The 23,117-nt window shown below is 37.9% G+C and overlaps 1 protein-coding gene across 11 annotated transcripts in view; it reads right to left on the bottom strand.

Annotated features, from left to right (window-relative positions):
- FGD4 (FYVE, RhoGEF and PH domain containing 4) overlaps window positions 1–23,117 on the bottom strand; it is a 289,247-nt gene that overhangs the window by 90,236 nt on the left and 175,894 nt on the right. For 9 of the 11 annotated variants that reach the window (XM_069585362.1, XM_069585363.1, XM_069585365.1 and 6 more), the window contains 3 exons: window positions 7,830–7,919; window positions 5,169–5,314; window positions 4,630–4,786 (listed from right to left, as the gene is read on the bottom strand). The exons of 1 other annotated variant lie outside the window; for it this stretch is intronic. In XM_069585362.1, coding sequence (XP_069441463.1) covers window positions 4,630–4,786; window positions 5,169–5,314; window positions 7,830–7,919 — 393 coding nt within the window. Of the gene's footprint in view, window positions 1–4,384; window positions 4,429–4,629; window positions 4,787–5,168; window positions 5,315–7,829; window positions 7,920–23,117 lie in introns of those variants that run through there. One more of the 11 variants, XM_069585371.1, reaches the window with a different exon arrangement.

Consider the following 23,117-nt stretch of genomic DNA (forward strand, 5'->3'; position numbering starts at 1 on the left):
TAGAGGAAAACAATAGAATGGGAAAGACTAAAGATCTCTTCAAGAAAATTAGAGCTACCAAAGGAAAATTTCCTGCAAAGATGGGCACAATAAAGGACAGAAATGGTATGGACCTAAGACAAACAGAAAATATTAAGAGGCGGCAAGAATACACAAAAGAACTGTACAAAAAAGATCTTCATGACCCAGATAATCATGATGGTATGTTCACTCACCTAGAGCCAGGCACCCTGGAATGCGAAGTCAAGTGGGCCTTAGGAAGCAAAACTATGAACAAAGCTAGCGGAGGTGATGGAATTACAGTTGAGTTATTTCAAATCCTAAAAGATGATGCTCTGAAAGTGCTGCACTCAATATGCCAGTAAATTTGGGAAACTCAGCAGTGGCCACAGGACTGGAAAAGGTCAGTTTTCATTCCAATCCCAAAGAAAGGAAATGTCAAAGAATGCTTAATCTACCACACAATTGTACTCATCTCACGCACTAGTAAAGTAATGCTCAAAATTCTCCAAGCCAGGCCTCAACAGTACGTGAACCATGAACTTTCAGATGTTCAAACTGGATTTAGAAAAGGCAGAGGAATCAGAGATCAAATTGCCAACAACCACTGGAGTAGAGTTCCAAAAAAACATCTATTTCTGCTTTATTGCCTACGGCAAAGCCTTTGACTGTGTGGATTACAATAAACTGTGGAAAATTGTGACAGAGATGAAATATCAGACCACCTGACCTGCCTCTTAAGAAATTAGTACGTAAGTCAGGAAAGCAACAGTTAGAACCGGACATGGAACAATGATTGGTTCCAAGTTCAGACAGGAGTACGTCAAGGCTGTATATTGTCACCTGGCTTATTTATCTTATATGCAGAGAACATCATGAGAAATGTTGGGTTGGATGAAGCACAAGCTAGAATCAAGACTGCCGGGAGAAATATCAGTCATCTCAGATATGCAGATGACACCACCCTTATGGCTGAAAGTGAAGAAGAACTAAAGAGCCTCTTGATGAAAGTGAAAGAGGAGAGTGAAAAAGTTGGCTTACAACTCAACATTCAGAAAACTAAGATCATGGCATCTGGTCCCATCGCTTCAGGGCAAATAGATGGTTAAAGAGTGACAGACTTTAATTTTGGGGGCTCCAAAATCACTGCAGATGATGACTACACCCATGGAATTAAAAGCTGCTTACTCCTTGGGAGAAAAGTTATGACCAACCTAGACAGCATATCAAAAAGCAGAGTTATTACTTTGCCAACAAAGTCTCTCTAGTCAAAGCTATGGTTTTTCCAGCAGTCATGTATGGATGTTTAAGAGTTGGACTATAAAGAAAGCAGAGCGCTGAAGAATTTATGCTTTTGAACAGTGGTGTTGGAGAAGACTCTTGAGTCCCTTGGACAGGAAGGAGATCCAACTAGTCCATCCTAAAGGAAATCAGTCCTGAATATTCATTGGTAGGACTTATGCTGAAGCTGAAACTCCAATACTTTGTCCACCTGATGGGAAGAACTGACTCACCGGAAAAGACCGTGATGCTGGGAAAGATTGAAGGCAGGAGGAGGAGGGGACGACAGAGGATGATATGGTTGGATGCGTCACCGACTAAATAGACATGAGTTTGAGTAAGCTCCAGGAGTTGGTGATGGACAGGGAAGCCTGGTGTGCTATAGTCCAAGCAGTTGCAAAGAGGCAGACACGACTGAGCAACTGAACTGAAGTGAACTGATTCTGATATTTCATTGTTAGTGTAAAGAAGTGGAACAGATTTTTGCATGTTAATCTTGTATCCTGCTATGTTGCTGAATTTATCAATCCTAGTAGTTTCTGTGTGGAGTCTTTAGCGTTTTCTATATATAGTATCATGTCATATGCTCACAATGATAATTTTACCTCTTCACTTCCAATTCGGATAATTTTTCTTTTTCTTCTATGATTACTGTGGCTAAGATTTCAATTATTATGTTGAAGAGAAGTGCTGAGAGTGGGCATCACTATCTTGTTCCAGATTTTAGCAGGAAGGTTTTCAAGCTTTTCCCTGTTAACTATTATGCTGGGTTGGGGTTTGTCATAAATAACTTTTATGTTGAGATATGTTCCCTCAAAGGGCTTCCCTGATAGCTCAGTTGGTAAAGAATCTGCCTACAATGCTGGAGACGCTGGTTTGATTCCTGGACTGGGAAGATTTGCTGGAGAAGGGATAGGCTACCCACTCCCATATTCCTGGGCTTCCCTTGTGGCTCAGCTGATAAAGAATTCACCTGCAATGAGAGAGACCTGGGTTCGATCCCTGGGTTAAGAAGATCCCCTGGAGAAGGGAAAGGCTACCCACTGCAATATACTGGCCTGGAGAATCCCATGGACTATATAGTTCACTGGGTTGCAAAGAGTCGGACATGCCCGAGTGACTTTCACTTTTACTTCATGTTCCCTCAATACCCATTTTGGTAAGAGTTTGTATCAATAATGGATGCTGCATTTTATCAAATGCTTTTTCTGCATCTATTGAGATTATCATGTGGTTTCCGTCTTTCCTTTTCTTGATATTGTATATCACATTGGTTTGTATACAGATACTTTTAATAGTCTAACTTCTTTAAGACATAACAGTATACAAAACATACCATAATCATATCACTGTATTAATGGGTTTTAACCACAGGTAAAAAATATCCATGTAAAACAAAAAAAGGCAGTCAAGAATACCCACTCAAATAATCTTAGGTGATCTAATAAATCAATATTTAATATTGATATTAATATTATTTAAACTTTTCAATATTTAAACTTAAGCAAAGAAATTATCAACAGTCTTGACTAGAGAATCAAATAGAAAGCATTATGGTATTCAGTTCAGTTCAGTTCAGTCGCTCAGTCATGTCCGACTCTTTGTGACCCCATGAATCACAGCACGCCAGGCCTCCCTGTCCATCACCAACTCCTGGAGTCCACCCAAACCCATGTCCATCGATTTGGTGATGCCATCCAACCATCTCATTCTCTGTCGTCCCCTTCTCCTCCTGTCCTCAATCTTTCCCAGCATCAGGGTCTTTTCAAATGAGTCAGCTCTTTGCACCAGGTGGCCAAAGTATTGAAGTTTCAGCTTCAATATCAGTCCTTAAAATGAATACCCAGGACTGATCTCCTTTAGGATGGACCAGTTGGATGTCTTTGCAGTCCAAGGAACTCTCAAGAGTCTTCTCCAACACCACAGTTCAAAAGCATCAATTCTTCTGTGCTCAGCTTTCTTTATAGTCCAACTCTCACATCCATACATGACCACTGGAAAAACCATAGCCTTGACTAGATGGACCTATATTGGCAAAATAATGTCTCTGCTTTTGAATATTCTGTCTAGGTGGGTCATAACTTTCCTTCCAAGGAGTAAGCGTCTTTTAATTTCATGGCTGCAATCACCATCTGCAGTGATTTTGGAGCCCAAAAATAGTCAGCCACTGTTTCCATTGTTTCCCCATCTATTTGCCATGAGGTGATGGGACCAGATGCTATGATCTTAGTTTTCTGAATGTTGAGCTTTAAGCCAACTTTTTCACTCTCCTCTTTCACTTTCATCAAGAGGCTTTTTAGTTCTTCACTTTCTGCCATAAGGGTGGTGTCATCTGCATATCTGAGGTTATTGACATTTCTCCCGGCAGTCTTGATTCCAGCTTGTGCTTCTTCCAGCCCAGCGTTTCTCATGATGTACTCTGCATATAAGTTAAATAAGCAGGGTGACAATATACAGGCTTGACATACTCATTTTCCTATTTGGACACAGTCTGTTGTTCCATGTCCAGTTCTAACTGTTGCTTCCTGACCTGCATACAGGTTTCTTAGGAGGCAGGTCAGGTGGTCTGGTATTCTCATCTCTTTCAGAATTTTCCAGTTTATTGTGATCCACACAGTCAAAGGCTTTGGCATAGTCAATAAAGCAGAAATAGATGTTTTTCTGGAACTCTCTTGCTTTTTCCATTATTAAAATGTATTATCCAGGTTTGATCAAATTTTAAGCCACATATATGAAATGACCAATTCCCCCACCCCCAAGAATATAATTGATCCTTGCATATGGGTTTGTACTGTGCAGGTCCACTTATACACACATTGTTGTTGTTGTTTTTTTTCTCCCAGTAAATATGTACTATAGTACTACTTAACCCATGGTTGGTTGAATCCATGGATGCATAACCATGGATATGAAGGGCTGGCCATAAAACTATACTGGGATTTTCAAACAGTGGGGGATCAGCGATCCTAACCCCTGTGTTGTGCAAGGGTCAACTGTAATTATGTTTCAAAAATGTCATGGTTTACAGCATTCTTTATATTCATTCCAAAATTTCAACCTCTGAAAGCAAGCAAGAGACACACAGAGCTGGATGGAAACTTACTTTGAAAATTTATGTGGACCCTGATAAAGCCAGACTCTCCTTGCCTTAAAAATAAATGGAGAATTTACTGTTCAGTATATAGCATATGCTCAATAAATACTTTAACTCTGCAGAGATAATTTTTGCATAATTTATAGTAGAATGGAATTTGGCTAGGAGTCTCAATCTAAAATTTAGATCTAGAAAACCTTATGATTTGTACAGAAAAATTAATTTACTGCCTTGAACAAAAGAGTTCTAGTTACCTGAATTTCTTCAACTACTGATTTGAACTGGGGAATACGCTCTGTCATGTTTTTAACCAATTCCATTGCGTTATCGAATCCCTTCACATATTCTCCATACATCTTAAGGAATGGTGCTAATTTCTGAAGGATGTCACCAATTCTAGGGGTAGTTTCCCTGTATGAAACATAGAAGCAAGTTATTAAGATTTCTTATAGAATGAATGAATGAAGAGGACTCCAAATGAAGTAATGATTTTTTATACACACATTCTGTGCTTTTATCAGATCCACTTTGCTGTGAAACTGACAGAATGAAAAAGCACTTTTTAAAAGAGAGGTAGGAATGACACTGTAAAGAGGGATGCTATGGAATTCTGACGTTCCAGATAATCCCTAATATCTTGTTTCCACTAATCAAACTATAGCTTGGAAAGAAGAGATAAAATGTTTTCAACTAAAGCCAAAAAATGTACAACAAGGTCTTTCAGTGATCTTTAACATAAAAATTTTGCATAAATGGTGCCTTTGATATATTATTTGTTATCTACTCCTCTTACCATTCTTGCATTCTTTTCTCCAGCTCTGGCAATAGGAATTGACTATGGAAGGCATTTATTGATGAAATATTAGAAAAGATTTTATTCACCAGCTCTGCTGAAAATGAACCTCGATTTGCTTCTTCCAATAGCTTGCAATAAAATACCTGAATAAGAGAATAAAGCAAATATTACTTCAAATTTATTGGTTAACCATCTAGCATTGTGCTGAGGCACACAGTGAGCTCTTAATAACTTTTTGTTGAATAAATGTAAAAGTTCATGATTCAAGAAATCAATCACCTTTGAAATGTAGGAATGAGTCTATGCTTTGATAGAGAAAAACCAGGAATTAGAATTAGGAAACAAATTCTAATCTAGGCTGTGCCTCTATCTACAGGATATTAATCTTTTCTATTCCAGAGAAATTTCCAATTGAGGCTCATGGTGAAACAGGAGGGAAAGGGGCTGGGAAAAACTCCTGAAAGAATGACATAGCCCAAGAACACAGCATAAACCAATTAGAATCAAATGGGTCCAAGATGACAGACAAGCCAACTTCAACTAGACTTTGATCCTTAATCAGCAAGCTAAATGACACACTCAGAGGCGGCATGACAGTTCCAAGGCACTATCGAAAGACCAAAATTGGGTGGTGGCCCAATTTCTGGAAATTTCCACCCCTTCTCCAAAATATGAAATTACCCAGCCCATAAAAACTGATTATGCCACATTTTGGGGCTATTGCACTCGTCTTCTGTGATGGCCCACACTCTGTCTGTGGAGTGTGTTTCTCTCTGAATAAACCCACTTTTTACGTATCACTTTGTCTCTCACTGAATTCTTTCTGTGGTGAGACACCAAGGACCTGAACTTCATTACTGTGGGTTTTGGCTGAATGCCAAGTCCCAGCCTTGTAGGTTAGAGTCCTAAGCAGGGTTTTGGCCAGGCTCGAGTCCTGGAACATGGGTTAAAGTTGGAATCTGAGAAAAACGGTTTCAATAGGATTTACCCTTCCTATCCATAGGCAGAGTTAAGAGATATGGACAATGATATATATGTACAATAATTGTATTTTCCACTCCTCTTTATATTTTGAATGACTTTTATGTATTACATATTGCCCTTTATTATAATTTATTGGCATAAATCTCACCTTCCCTATTTAAACAGTACACTCCTTAGGGACAGAGAACATTGTGAATTAGTTCTCATAGCATGACAGGCACTTAATAAAAAGGCAGTCAATGTATGAATAAAAAAGTATTTTGGTTCTCAGATGTTTTCCTCCTTTACTAAGTAATAATGTATAGTAACTTAAAACTCAGAAATGAGGATAAAAAAATCTTCTCTTGTACATAATAACAGGTATTTTAAAGACAGTAAAAATAGTTTTGCAGTCTTAGCTCTACTCCAGTAGGGCTACTATACCCTCTTAATTGCCATTCTGTTAAATGTAGGCAGAAGGAAGTCTGTTCTTTCATAATGTCCAGATGGTTGTTTATTTTCTAAATTCACCTCTATTGCATTTTCTTGGGAGGCAAAAAGAATACAAAATTATGTCCTTAGAGACTCCAATAGGATATTTTAGTAATTAAGACTCTAAATTCTAAAAGGTCAGCCAACATCACTAACAAGATAATATGGCTGGGAAAAAGAAAGAAAAAAAAGTGCAACCTGATAAAAGGAAAAAGCACATTTCCACTACAAGAATATCTACAAGTTTCAGGTCTGTAGTCTCCAAGAGAACGGACATTATTCCAAAGGTAGAAATCAACATAAATTGATTGAGTTATGGTGAAATTCTGTGAAAAGTGAGTATTTGCGTCACAAACTCATTACTCTGGAGAACACAAGTCTTAATCAGGCTCCTTCAGGCTCACCCTCACAGGCAACGCAGCTTAGTCCAGGGACTCCTGATGAGGAGGCGCGCCCAGAGTGACCTGCTTCCACAAAGTTCCATTTTCCAACTGCCACAGTGGGACAAGCCTTCTTGTAACACTCCAACATAACACTTACTTTCTCTTCTAATCAGAGGAGTCTATATCAGCAATCTACCAATTCTCTCGATCTTTTATCAGTTTAACAGGATTAAGAGGCCATTGTGTTGAACAGTTATTCTTGCTGATGCATTTTAAAACTTTCCTTGCAAATGTATACTTGAGATGATTCACATGATAAAAGTACAAAATGTTATTCACATATTCAACAACTATTAACACCAGGCACTGTTTTTAACTTTTCGTGCAAGGCTGAACAAGTGAAATTTCAAATTTCCATCTGGCCCTATGACTGTAGGCAATTCCAATCACTCTCAATGGCTGAACAGCAAGTGAGACAAGAATCAGCGATGTATTCATGTCAGCATTAGAATCTCCTATTTAGCAACACGGCCTTTAGGATTACAATAAAGGGTCAAGAAACAAGAGTAGTGCTTAGGTTGAAAGACACAAATAAAGACATTTTGTGACCCATAAGAGAGTCTTTCAATCTGTTTCCTATGAATTATGGAACCTTTATACCTAATTAATTCACTGACAAAGTTGAAAATGTTAGTGATTTCCTTGAGGAAGTAGCCAGAAACAGGCAAGCCATTCTTGCAGTTTCTAAAACACTTTAATTACTAAGTTAAAGTGATGTATAATGACAAAAATGAAATAATTCTGAAAGAGAAAATATTACCTGATCTAAGAGAGCAAGTCGGCTGACATAAGCTCTTTCTGTAAGCAAAAGTTCATTGGCTATTTTGTGAAGTTTTTGTTCATCAGTCTCCTAAAAATAGAATAGATATTCACATATTAGGAAAGAAAGCTTGGATGTAAGGTAATAAATATTATCAAATGGTTTCATCAAAAGTTTTCTTAAGCTTCTCACATACTCAATTTCTTTAAGGCATCAAGGAACATCCAACCAGAAATGAACAAAACTAGACATTAGCAATCTGCTAGATGTAACCTATGACAACTTCTTTAGGTTATAACTTCTCTGATCTCTGCATCAATTAACAGTATCATTCATCTTTTCCCTGAAATATCTTTTATTTTTTTTGTTTCCCAGATACTACAGTTTCCTCATTTTTCCTCTACCTCTCTCAGGCTACTCTTTGCACATGCTCGTATCACTCTATTAGCTCTATGCACAGAACTTTTTAGCTTAAAAATTTTAATTATAGAAAATTTCAATCTTATATAAAACTAAAGAAAACAGTAAAGCAAATTCCCATGTGTCTAACATCAAGATCTAACATCAACTCATTGTTAATCTTCTTTCATCTATGCTCCCACCCATCTCCCCTTTACCTATATTATTTTTAATTATATCCAGACTTTATTATTTCCTTAGTTTACATCTACTTAACTCTTAAACATCTTTGTATAACCCTACTAGTGCCATGAGGACAGGAATATTTTCCCCTTGTTAACTGATCCATCTCTTTTGTCTACTACAGTGCTTCAATAAAACACTGGCATTCAATAAAATATCACTGAATGAATGATAAACAGCAGCTGCACATGCCTAAATATTGCTGGACATTTCTTATTGCTTTGACATGTTGTGAATTAAGACCAAAATTACCTTTTCTGTAAAATCTCCATTCTACCACCATCCTTGGACCTTACCAGCCCAGCAGTGGTTCTATCCCTTTCTAGTTAGCTGACTTAAATTACTTTAAGCTTAGTTCCCTATCACAAAATCCAGTCAGCCACCAACTCTTATTCATCATATTCTGTCTTTAGTATCATCTTTTAAGTTCTCATCACTAGTACCCTGTTTGCTCATACCTTATCTCAAGCCCAGGCCAATCAACAGTTGTCCAATTATCTGATTCCATTATTTTGGTGGCTTTAACCCATCTTGAATACTATTGTATAAGGAATCTTTCTAAAACTCTGCTCTGCTCATCTAATTCTAATTCTAATAGGAAAGGAAAAAAAAGTTTCCAATAGTCCTCTTCTCACTAACAGGATAAAATCTAGGCTCTGTGTACCATTCAGAGTTGTTTCTACCTAGTTACTTTTCTGAAATATTCTTTTCATTCTAGGAGAGTATGAATTTAATGAGTTTAGTAAAAACTTTAGTACCAAAGCAGACCCAAGTATACTTTAAGCCAGTGTCTAATTTGTGAAAAGGCTACATTTTGAACTCTGTATAAAATGCTATGAAGTTGTATAAATATTTCATGGTGTTAAACATATATGACATCTACTCTATGCTTTATATGCAATGTATATTCTAATGTGGAAAGTTATCATGCTGTTTCTTACATTACCACTGAATTGAGATATTTTTATGTGAGTCTTTAGGATACAGTAACATAATGCTGTTTAAATAATTTGTGGTCTCAGAAACACTGAAATAAGAACTATACAGCAATCAAATTCCACAATTAGTCAAGATTTTGGTTTAACTTAATAAATTCAGAGTAAAGTACTAGCATTGTTGCCTGCCTGCCTGGCATCCCTCCCTTCCCCTATCTCTTAATGGTATCCAGATTTGGTTGGTGTGTCTATCCCAGTACTATGTAATCTTTCCTCTGCAGAAACTGACCTTATCCACAGATGAAAAGAGAGCCCTGAATGGTGTCACTGTCAACGGTACAGCAATTGGCTTAGGAGCCAATGTGACATGAGACAATATGCAACGGCAGCTTTGGAAAAGAAGGCTCCCTACCCTTACCCAAGAAACAAAGAAAAAAGATCTGTTTGCTGCTCCATGTAGATGAGGGCATGTGCAGGCTTAAGTGGTAAAGAGCAGTCATCTCATAACCACAGAAATGAAGCCAATAAACTTCCTTACTACTTAAGGAGGTCGAGAAAAACATCTACTTCTGCTTTATTGACTATGCCAAAACCTTTGACTGTGTGGATCACAACACACTGTGAAAATTCTTTAAATAAATGGGAATATCAGACCACCTGACCTGCTTCCTGAGAAATCTGTATGCAGGTCAAGAAAAGCAACAGTTAGAACTGGACATGGAACAATGGACTGGTTTCAAACTGGGAAAGGAGTATGTCAAGGCTGTATATTGTCACCCTGCTTACTTAAATTATATGCAGAGTACATCATGAGAAATGCCAGGCTAGATAAAGCACAAGCTTGAATCACGAATGCCAGGAGAAATATCAATAACTTCAGATATGCAGATGACACCACCCTTATGGCAGAAAGAGAAGAGGAACTAAAGAGGGAGTGAAAAAGCTGGTTTAGAACTCAACATTCATTGCTTCTTGGCCTTATGGCTAAGATCAAGTGTAGAACTCAACATTAAAAAAACAAAGATCATGCATCCCGTCCCATCAATTCATGGCAAATAGATGGGGAAACAATGGAAACAGAGACAGACTTTATTTTCTTGGACTCCAAAATCACTGAAGATGGTGACTGCAACGATTAAATTAAAAGACATTTGCTCCTTGGAAGAAAAGCTATGACAACATATTAAAAAGCAGACATTACTTTGGCAACAAAGGTCCATCTAGTCAAAGCTATGGTTTTTCCAGTAGTCACGTACAGATGTGACAGCTGCACTATAAAGAAAGCCAAAGAATTGATGCTTTTGAACTGTAGTGTTGGAGAAGACTCTTGAGAGTCCCTTGGACTGCAAGAAAATCCACCCAGTCCATCCTAAAGGAAATCAGTCCTGAATATTCATTGGAAGGATTGATGCTGATGCTGAAGCTCTAATACTCTGGCTACCTGATGGGAAGAATTGACTCACTGGAAAAGACCCTGATCCTGGGAAAGATTGAGGGCAGGAGGAGAAGGGGATGACAGAGGATGAGATGGTTAGATGGCATCACTAACTCAATGGACATGAATTTGAGCAAGCTCTGGGAGTTGGTGATGGATGGGGAAGCCTGGCGTGCGGCAGTCCATGAGGTCACAAAGAGTTGGACACAACTGAGTGACTGAACTGACTGACTGATGAGTAGTATTGCTGTTACTGGTAGCATCCTGATCAATATAAAAAAATTAAAATACTAAAAAATATATGCAGTGTATACCATGAAACTGATAAACTTTCAAGAAACTTTTAGATGATCACTTTAGAGAAGAAAACAAAATACCTAATGAACTAAAAATGTGACTTACAAAGCTATAAGTAAGTTTAATAAGTAAATACATAAGAACATAAATACATAACATTTCAGAATAAGTCATACCTTATTTCACATACATGAAATACTGACCTGCATGAATACTACAGCTATTTGTTTCAGGTTTTAAGCCAGGTTTACTGGGATAAAATTACAAATAGTAAAATTCACCCTTTTGGTGAATAGTTCTAGGAGTTCTGACAAATGCTTACAATCATGTTACTACCACCACAATCAAGATAGGTAACATTTCTATCGAAACTCTTCTTAGGTATCTAGTCAATCACATTCCTCTTCTACCACTAACTCCTAGTAATGCTGATCTGGTTTGTTCCAGAAAGACATGTAAATGGAATCACATAGTATGTATGTCTTTTGCGACTTGCTTCTTTTGCTTATCAGAAACCATTTGAGATACATCCAAGTTGTTATTAGTATTAGCAGTTCATTCTTTTCCAGCCCTTCATTTTATTCTTATAGTGGTGATATCTTTTTGACCCTTCTTTTTCTATCTTCTAATGCTAAGATTTCTAACAGAAATCTTTAAAGAAAACAACCCAGCAGAATTTGTGCCATGATAAAATAATACATCTTATGAGTCAGAGAATTCACTAAACAACAGATTATACTATCTACTACTGCTATGCGATGAGGTCACCCCTGGGAAAGCGGAAGAGGAAGTGGAATAAGAAGCTTATTAGAAAAAGTCTTTTGCTAACTGCAAATTATACGTTAGCTGATTGTGGCAAATTATGGGTATCCTGGTCATATTTTACGAAATCCAAGGGGATGCCAGTAGTTATTTGTAAAAACTATACTCTTTCCACACAGATGGTCTTCTAACATTAGTTCCCTGACTTTGCCAAAGACAACACAAAGATAAGCAAAAGTAAACTTGCTAACAAATGGTTTAACCACTCATATATAAGGTTTGTGAAAAGTTACAAGGGATTTTATGGTGAAAGTGAGGATATCACAGAGTTATGGAGCCTTTTTTTTAGGTTAATCACAACAATAATGTTGATAATATCACCATAATAAGAATAGCTAACAATTATTCACTTGTTGATTGTTATATATGGGTTTCCCTGGTAGATGGTTAAGAATCTGCCCGCAATGTGGGAGACCCAGGTTTGATCCCTGGAATAGGAAATGGGCCAGACTGTTACAAGCATTTTACACAGACTGACTGGTCCTTACAACAAGTCTGTAAAATGGGTGCCAATATTATTCCTATTTTATATGTAGTATACATATACAACAAAATTTCAGAGCTTAAAAAAAAAAAAGACTCAAAGAGGCCAGGAAACTCGCCCAAGGTTACACAGTTAGGACTAAATCAGATTTTATTTATATAGCAGAGTATATGATTTTGAGTAACTATTAGTAAATAGTTGGCTTTCACTCTAATCTTCTTTGCAACAAAAATTGAGACTATTACTTGCCTATAAGTGAACAGACTAATACAATACCAACTATCCATTTAAAAATGGAATGAGCATTTTAATTTATATGCTAGTTATTTTTCCAACATCAATTTTACTTAAAGCAGATTTTTAAGCATTTTAGTAATAATTATCAGATATAAAAAATTCAGTCACATTTGATGTAATAATATGATGGCTTCCAAATTTTAAAAAATTGGTTTAGTTTCTGAAACTTGCTTACATTTCAGAAACATATATATTTCAGTAGATTTAGGGAGAAGTATATGATCTCTCTGTACCCACAGGACTCTATTACTCTATCAGACTTATGCTTAAATAATGAACCAAGGAGTTTTAGAACTGTTGGTACATTGGGGCTGTAGCCTCATATTTTTTTTAAATAGCCCTTTACTAAGAAGTCATTTATTTTTGTAATTCTTGGGAAAACAATAATGGTTACACAATACTGATTAGATGAGTAATCTCATTTGGTTCTTTTGGAACTGAATACACAGGCCTGATTTTACAAAATAAGTATAAATATGCTACTTGAAAAGTATCTTACTTTTGATATACCTCTATAAAGGGATTATTTTTTTCTTATTTTTTTACTTGTAAATATATACTGTATTAAAAGCTGATTTTCAGAGTATTTCCTTGAACAAAAATACACCACAGTATAACTAAACTATCAGAACTGAAAAAGTAAGATACACTCCCCTTACAATAAAAGACTATACAACTTATTTTGCCCTACTTCTCTCTGCTTAATACATTCCTAGGCTATTATTGTGTACCTTTAAACCTCCAATAATCTTTTCACAGAGATCTGCTCCTTTTCACCAGGGTTAGGGTCAGCCTAGTTATTAGTCAATGTACCCGCTGGCATACTGCAGTGTCAATTCTGTCTTGTTTGCAGATGTCACCAACTCCTGTAGCTCTTTTCAGACTTTCTGGCATGACTCTTCCATATGGCAGGAACTGGGACAAAGAGCAGCTCACAGAGTTCATTCACTGGATAGGCTGAAAATGCTCGTGTGGAGCCAGCAATTCACTCTTCTGAATATTAGTGCCATACTCCCTGCCACATGCTTCAAAACTACCAAGAAAGGGAGTAGACATTTTGAAAAGAATTTTGGAAATGCCAATGAGCAACTGTTTCCTGAAAGATTCCTTAAGGGTAGACTCTTAACTTATTTAAAAATGAATCAGATACTGACATTATGCTTTATAATTCCTCAATAAATGTTCTCATGTCACTTTGCTTTAAGCAGTTTTTTTTTCTAAAAACACTGAATCAAAACTACTAAAAGTTCTTTTAGCCTTCTTCATATATTTATTTATAACATACTCAATATGTTATATATAAAACTATATATATATATAAATTATCAGGTTTTATAGAATGGATGTTTCTTGCTCATGGGGGAATTTCTATCCAAATCTGTCGTTAGTTAATTACAGTCTTCAGTTTAGCAATAAGGAGTTTATGATCTGAGCTACTAACTGACTGAAGTGAAGTGAAAGATGCTCAGTTGTGTCCAACTCTTTGTGAACCCAGTTTTCCTGCATTGCAGGCAGATTCTTTACCAGCTGAGCCACAGGGGAAGCCCTGTAAGTGACTGAGTTAAATTCAATTCAGGTTTGTGAAAACAAAGTTCTTATTCTGCTGCCACCTTATAAATAAGAGAACTCCCCCTGGATCTAGGGAAAAAGAAAATGAGAAGGTATGGGAATAAGACACAGATTTTGTATTCTAATAAGATCATATAACAATGCCATAAGTAAGGTCACATGTTCTCAGGGAAGATTTGTAATCAGGAAGAAATGTATCACTAGGTACACATTATAAGAAAAAGAGAACCACCACTACAACATGCAGGCATTGTTCCTTCCCCTGCATCATAATATAGTCTCACAAGCATAAACAGTCTGTTACTTCAACATGATCCTTCAGGAAGTTTTGGGAGCAAAATCCAAGCCTAATTGTGACCAGCACCAATATTTTCCCAGTCTACATCCTCCACACTGTTTATCAAATTTGAAAGTAAGAGCTTTAAACCTGAAGGTTTAAATTACATCTTTTTGACAGAGGAGGTAGAGGAGAAAGGAACAGAGCCTGAACCGAGGAGGACAATTTGGTCAAGGTCAGACTGGAAATGACAAGAGAGGAAAACTTTGTTCTTCTTATACAAAATTCAATATACACTAGACTAAAGTGTCCTTTGGGTTTAGCAGAAATTAAAGATCAAACATCAAGAAAATATAATATATATTCAGAATCAATAACTAAATTAACCTATCACAAGCCAAAGCAGAATATCAAAGTAATTAGGTCACATAATATTTCTGCCTTGTACACATTAATGTCTTACATGGTAATAATCTATGGTGTTCAGGCAGAATAAACAAACAAAACATAAAAAATCAAAGTTAATAGGCATGCAAACTTATCTGTGTATCCTGCAAGGAGTACCTCAGTTTAAAGAAGAACTAAGAGTGAGGTGCTGGGATCTTCAGCAGGCACAATATGCTGAATGTCTATCAAGGGACATCTCAGATAATGAGTCTATTCATCTAGATTTACAAATGAGGAAATGGGATTTTTATTGTTTATTTAACAAATATACAGCTCACGTTGTTTCAAGGCACTGTTCTCTATACTTTACAACTATTAAAAGATCTACACCTTGTAAAAATGTTATGAAGTAGGTAATATTACCTCTGTTTTATAGATGCAGCAACCTGAGGTACACAGAGGTTTAAGGTGACCTGCTCAAGGTCACAAAGCTGGTAAGTGGCTGAGATGGAATTCAAACTGAGAAAGTCTGGTTCTTGAGCCTGTCTTCCTGTTGCTCTGTTTTTTTTAAGCCACATACAACAACCACTGTTTTTTCAAGTTCTGATCTATTTCTCTCACACCCACACTAAACTGAATCTTTGTGCACACTGTGGCCTCCAACCACCTGACTTCCCCAAATCTCCTGGTTTATATTAAAGTTCTGTTAAACCCAATCCCTGATTCTGTTGTCCCGCTGCTCTTCGTTCTGCTGCACGGCCAATCTCACTTTAAGTTTGCTGTCTCTTTCTTGAGTTCCAGGCCACTCAGCAAGCTGGAGACTGCTGACTGGTCCCACCATCTTGGACCTGAGTCCTCAGAGCCTTAGCACCACAAAAGTTAATCTCTCCACCATCTTCAAACTCAAAGTCCCATTCTTTGAAGCTACTCCACTGGCCTTTATGGCAGGGGGTCCCCAACCCCCGGTCTACAGACTGTTGCTGGTCCATGGCCTGTTAGAAACCAGGTTGCACAGCAGGAGATGAGCGCCAAGTGAAATCTAAACCACCTAACCCTACCCCTGCCCATGGAAAAACTGTCTTCCATGAAATCAGTCCCTGGTACCAAAAAGGTTGGGGTTCAAACTGACACAGCCAGCACCAAGCCTCTATTGGCTGTGTCTCAGGATGTCACTTACTCACTCGGTGAGCTCCAGGCTGCCTGACTTCTCCATTTCTGCTAACAACATCCTCTCAGCCATGCTCCAAACCTTGGCTCTATCTTTGAGCTCTCCGTTCCCCTTAATCTCAGTGCAGTTCAGTCGCTCAGTCGTGTCCAACTCTTTGCAAACCCACGAATCACAGCATGCCAGGCCTCCCTGTCCATCACCAACTCCTGGAGTGCACCCAAACTCACATTCATCGAGTCAGTGATGCCATCCACCCATCTCATCCTCTGTCGTCCCCTTCTCCTCCTGCCCTCAATACCTCCCAGCATCAGTCTTTTCCAATGAGTCAACTCTTCGCATGAGGTGGCCAAAGTACTGGAGTTTCAGCTTTAGCATCATTCCTTCCAAAGAAATCCCAGGGCTGATCTCCTTTAGAATGGACTGGTTGGATCTCCTTGCAGTCCAAGGGACTCTCAGGTGTCTTCTCCAACACCACAGTTCAAAAGCGTCAATTCTTCGGCACTCAGCTTTCTTCACAGTCCAACTCTCACACCCATACATGACTACTGGAAAAACCATAGCCTTGACTAGACGGACCTTTGTTGGCAAAGTAATGTCTCTGCTTTTGAATATGCTATCTAGGTTGGTCATAACTTTTCTTCCAAGGAGTAAGTGTCTTTTCATTTCATGGCTGCAGTCACCAACTGCAATGATTTTGGAGCCCCCAAAAATAAAGTCTGACACTGTTTCCACTGTTTCTCCATCTATTTCCCATGAAGTGATGGGACCAGATGCCATGATCTTCATTTTCTGAATGTTGAGCTTTAAACCAACTTTCTTTCACTTTCATCAAGAGGCTTTTTAGCTCCTCTTCACTTTCTGCCATATGGGTGGTGTCATCTCCATATCTGAGGTTATTGACATTTCTCCTGGCAATCTTGATGCCAGCTTGTGCTTCTTCCAGCCCAGAGTTTCTCATGATGTACTCTGCATAGAAGTTGAATAAGCAGGGTGACAATATAGAGTCTTGACGTACTCCTTCTCCTATTTGGACCCAGTCTGTTGTTCCATGTCCAGTTCTAACTGTTGCTTCCTGACCTGCATAGAGGTTTCTCAAGAAGCAAGTCAGGTGGTCTGGTATTCCCATTTCTTTCAGAATTTTCCACAGTTTACTGTGATCCACACAGTCAAAGATTTTGGCATAGTCGATAAAGCAGAAATAGATGTTTTTCTGGAACTCTCTTGCTTTTTTGATGATCCCTTTATCTCATGATACCTTAAATAATGGTCATTTATCTTAATCAGCTCAACTGCTAGTTTCCTCTTTGAATTTACTGCAGTGCCTTGCACATGGTTTATATGCAATATAGATTCACTGTATTTAATATAAATACCCAGATTTACTGAGCTACTTAGCTGTAATGTTCCAGTAAAGGCCTAGGTCTCCTAACTCCTAATTCCACATTTTAAATGATGACAGTCCTTGCAAGTTCATCAATTCCAGCCCCTCATCCTCTGCCCTCTGAAGCCCAGTGATTCTCATAATAGAATCCTTCTTTCTCCTCTCAGAAAAATCATTATGTTCTCTTTTTGATTATGCTTGTGCTCTTCAGGGCTCAGTGCCTGGCCTTCTTCCGGTTTCTACACATTCTATTTTGGCAATATTAATCACTTGCTTATATACATCCTCTTACATTTCTACCCTCTTTCCTGAGCTCCAGATCTTTATTTCGCCTGCCTAATAACTTCCAATGGATGTCTTGTAGGTGCCACAAGCTGAGTAGTACAAAAGAAGTCTAATTAACCGTTCTACTCCCTCCCCTCATTCCAAACACAATCACTTTTCTTCTTGTCTGTCATCTCAACCAGGTTAGGAAACCAGGGCCTGTAGAATTTAGTACTAACATGCCCTGAGGTTACACAGCTGGGAAGTAATGGGGCTGAGATCTGAATTCATCTCTTTTAATTCTAAAGCTTTAGAATCCTAAAGCTTTAATTCTATAGCTTTCATCCTTAACCAATAATCCATAATGTCCTCAGAATATTCCATTTTTGTTTTAGATATCTTTACCTGGACTTTGCAATGTGTTGTGTTAGTTGCTCAGCGGTGTCCAACTCTTTGGGACCCATGGACTGTAGCCCACCATGTTTCTCTATCCATGGGATTCACCAGGCAAGAATACTGGAGTAGGTTGCCATTTCCTTCTCCAGGACATTGCAAAAGTCCTTTAAATTCATTATGTCTAAAGCCAATTAATTGACTGTGTGGATCACAATAAACTGTGGAAAATTCTGAGAGAGATGGGAATACCAGACCACCTGACCTGCCTCTTGAGAAATCTGTGTGCAGGTCAGGAAGCAACAGTTAGAATTGGACATGGAACAACAGACGGGTTCCAAATAGGAAAAGGAGTACATCAAGGCTTTATATTGTCACCCTGCTTATATAACTTATATGCAGAGTACATCATGAGAAACGCTGGGCTGGAAAAAACACAAGCTGGAATTAAGATTGCCAGGAGAAATATCAATAACCTCAGATATGCAGATGACACCACCCTTATGGCAGAAAGTGGAGAGGAACTAAAAAGCCTTTTGATGAAAGTGAAAGAGGAGAGTGAAAAAGTTGGCTTAAAGCTCAACACTCAGAAAACGAAGATCATGGCATCTGGTCCCATCACTTCATGGGAAATAGACGGGGAAACAGTGGAAACAGTGTCAGATTTATTTTGGGGGGCTCCAAAATCACTGCAGATGGTGACTGTAGCCATGAAATGAAAAGACACTTACTCCTTGGAAGAAAAGTTATGATCAACCTAGATGGCATATTCAAAAGCAGAGACATTACTTTGCCAACTAAGGTCTGTCTAGTCAAGGCTATGGTTTCTCCAGTAGTCATGTATGGATATGAGAGTTGGACTATGAAGAAGGCTGAGCACCGAAGAATTGATGCTTTTGAACTGTGGTGTTGGAGAAGACTCCTGAGAGTCCCTTGGACTGCAAGGAGATCCAACCAGTCCATCCTAAAGGAGATCAGCCCTGGGATTTCTTTGGAAGGAATGATGCTAAAGCTGAAACTCCAGTACTTTGGCCAACTCATGCGAATAGTTGACTCATTGGGAAAGACTTTGATGCTGGGAGGGATTGGGGGCAGGAGGAGAAGGGGACGACAGAGGATGAGATGGCTGGATGGCATCACTGACTCAATGGATGTGTATCTGAGTGAACTCCGGGAGACGGTAATGGACAGGGAGGCCTGGCGTGCTGCGATTCATGGGTTCGCAAAGAGTTGGACATGACTGAGCGACTGAACTGAACTGAACTGATGTTGTTCTTTCTATTCCTTTGTAGTTCAGTAAATGGTACACCATCCCATCTGCCACTTCACTTGATGAAGCTACAGGGAATGAACATGACTCATTCCCTATATCCAGTCATGCAGTTTTCAGAAACCTCTCTTCCTCGTCCCTAACCCTCTGCTTCATCCAGGACCTTTTCCTTTCACACCTGGAATACAATAGTTGCTTACTAACCATGTACCCGGCTCCATCTGTTTTTCCTTTCATCTGAGTCATTTTTCTAAAACCCACAGATGTACAATCATGTCACTTCCATACTTTAATTAAATGCCTCTTAGACCAGATAGTATTAGGCTTATGAAAAGCTTGAAATAACATGGGAAAATACCTATCCTACAAAACAGGATGCAGAATGACCATATATTAAGCTACTGAAATATGTTTTTAAAAAATCAGCTGAGAAAAATAAGCTAGATATCAAAGCACTTTGGTAAGTACAAATAAGTTAGATATCAAAGCACTTTTCTCTAAGTGGTAGAACTTTGAGTGATTTTGTATTCTCAATGCTTTGTTGCATTTTCTTGATTTTCTATGAGGATTATTAATTTTTATTCAGACTTTAAAAAATCTTAAAAAAAAAAATCTCCAGTGGTTTCAGGGGGAAAAAATACAACCTAGGTACACAAACCCACTGCAATTTATCCTTAGCTTATATTTTCTCGTTAAGCCTATCCTTCTACCCCAACACTCATTTCACTAGCCCTTCTGGCCTCTATTATGAGGTCAGAAAATTCCCTAGACACGGTAACTCCCCTCCTGTTTCTACTCGCAGCCCTGTGCTCAGCCTAGATGCACTCCTCTTCCCTACCTCCCTGTTCCCTTGTATTTTGGACCACCAGCACCTCCCACTGCTCCTTCAAGTCCAGTTGTGCTAGCAGCCTTCCCCTCACCAGCTATCCTCCAGGCACAGCTATTTCTCATAGTGTTTCCAAAGCCCTTATTGTACCACATCGTGGTGATTTACTCATGTTTCTCTCCCCTCAGCAGACTGAGACTTTGTGGAAAGGGCCTGCCTTATTCATTTCTGTCTCCAGGACCTAGAAAAGTAAGTCCTGTATACTGAATTTTTAAAGTGAACAATAGTAGATATATGTTTTTTCAGTATAGGCTCTCTGAAGTTCACTTTATCTCATTTCTTTCTTAGAACTTTCCAACATACTAAACAGTCACCACAACATAAAGAAGTTTCTGAGATTCCCATCAGTTCTAAATGAATAATGAAAAGCTATCCTCAAGACTTTTATGAACTATCCACATGGTTAGTGGGGAAGCTTTTTCATTATCCTACACACCATTTTTAAATGCCTACAACTTTAGTTGGAACTTTCGTTAAAGTACTAGCAACAATGAAATATTGATTAGTAAAGCTGGATAAATCGTTTGTGCTGACTTTCACTTTCTTGGAATTAAAAGATGATTTGGCAAGAGAAGAAATATAGGAGTAATTTACTACTTGTCTTCAAATCTAACAAGACCACAAAAGCTGTCTCTTTATACTTCAAGATGTGAACCAAAAGAAATTTAAAGTTTTATTGGGGAATGGGGGATAAATTAGGAGATTGGGGTTGACATATATACACTACTATATATAAAATAGATAACTAATATAAACCTATAATATGGCATAGGGAACTCTACTCAACACTTTGTAATGACCTAAATATGGGAACAGAATCTAAAGAAGAGTAGATATATGGATATGTATAACTGATTCACTTTGGGATATAGCAAAAACCAACACAACAGTGTAAATCAACTATACTCTCATAAAAATTAATTTAAAATCAAAATAAAGCTTGATTATAAAAGAACTTGTGGTCCATAAGAAATGGATAACCTATGTAAGCATTATGTTTTAACTCTCAGAAAACTCTGATAACTCATATTACACTCTATAAATTAATCAACAATTTTAAGAGTTACAATTAAACTTAGAAGAAACTGAAGGAAAAATAGGAAAAGGGAATTAACTTAGATTACACCACTGGTATTCTGTTTGCAATTTACTTCTGAATGTGATTCTCTATCATTTCCCCCACCAGGAGACAATTATCTTAATTTTTGAGTATGTTCAAAAGTTATAAATCCTCAAGGTTTATTAAAAAAAAAAAGTGGTAAAATGGCAATTAAAAAACAGGAAATAAGCAGGAAATAAATATGGAAGTTTTTAAAAATTCGTGTTTATATAAACCTCCACATTCTGTATACCAGAATTCATCTATTCATTCACTTCATTATATAATTTCTTTCATCTTTGGTGGAAGAAAAGATTAATATTAGATCTGTTATTTATATGAATGTTAGTCTTAAGTGCACATCTTTACTCTTATATTTGTCTTGCTGTATGAAATATTGTCACCCTGCTTATTTCACTTATATGCAGAGTACATCACGCAAAATGCTGGGCTGGAGGAAGCACAAGCTGGAATCAAGAATGCTGTGAGAAACATCAATCACGTCAATACGCAGATGACACCACCCTTATGGCAGAAAGCAAAGAAGAACTAACGATCCTCTTGATGAAAGTGAAAGAGGAGAGTGAAAAAGCTGGCTTAAAACTCAATATTCAAAAAAGGAAGATCATGGCATCTGGTCCCATCACTTCATGGCAAACAGATGGGGAAACAATGGAAACAGTGACAGACTATTTTCTTGCTCCAAAATCACTGCAGATGGTGACTGTAGCCATGAAATTAAAAGACGCTTGCTCCTTGGAAGAAACACTATGACCAACCTAGACAGCATTTTAAAAAGTAGAGACATTACTTTACCAACACAGGTCCATCTAATCAAAGCTATGGTTTTTCCATACCTTTGCCATGTATGGATGTGAGAGCTGGACTATAAAGAAAGCTGAGCACAGAAGAATTGATGCTTTTAAACTGTGGTGTTGGAGAAGACTCTTGAGAGTTCCTTGGCCTGCAAGGAGTTCCAACCAGTCCATCCTAAAGGAGATCAGTTCTGAATATTCATTGGTAGGACTTATGCTGAAGTGGAAACTCCAATACTTCGGCCACCTGATGCGAAGAACTGACTCATTGGGAAAGACCCTGATCCTGGGAAAGGTTGAACGCAGGAAAAGGAGATGACAGAGGATGAGACGGTTGGATGGCATTAATGACTTGATGGATATGAGTTTGAGCAAGCTCCGGGAGTTGGTGATGGACAGGGAAGCCTGGCATGCTGCAGTCCATGGGGTTGCAAAGAGTTGGACAGGACTGAGTGATTGAACTGAACTGACAAAATATAAAGGAAGGAAGTACTTCAAATAAAACTGAGAAAAAAATTACCAATCAACCTACTGAAATATAACTTGGATATTAAAAGACTCATGAAAACTGTGAAGAGAAATTTTCATTTCCAGCATAAACTGATGACTGCTGCATTCAACATAGTGCAGTTCCACTGAAGTTTACCCACTGAAACCTACAAATATGAGAAAGTGTAAGTACTTAAATTATAATACTATTGTTATCCCCAATGCCTTCAAGTGCTCATGCCTACGAGGGCACATGCATATATTCTAAAACAGTCCCTAACCCTTATTTTTCCTGTAACTTATGGGCTTAGTATGTTTTCTTATAATAAAACCTTTCTTTTAGTAGATTTCAATCTTGTAATCTGCTATAATATATGG

This window comes from Ovis canadensis, chromosome 3, assembly GCF_042477335.2.
Source record: "Ovis canadensis isolate MfBH-ARS-UI-01 breed Bighorn chromosome 3, ARS-UI_OviCan_v2, whole genome shotgun sequence".
Classification (NCBI taxonomy): Eukaryota; Metazoa; Chordata; class Mammalia; order Artiodactyla; family Bovidae; genus Ovis; species Ovis canadensis.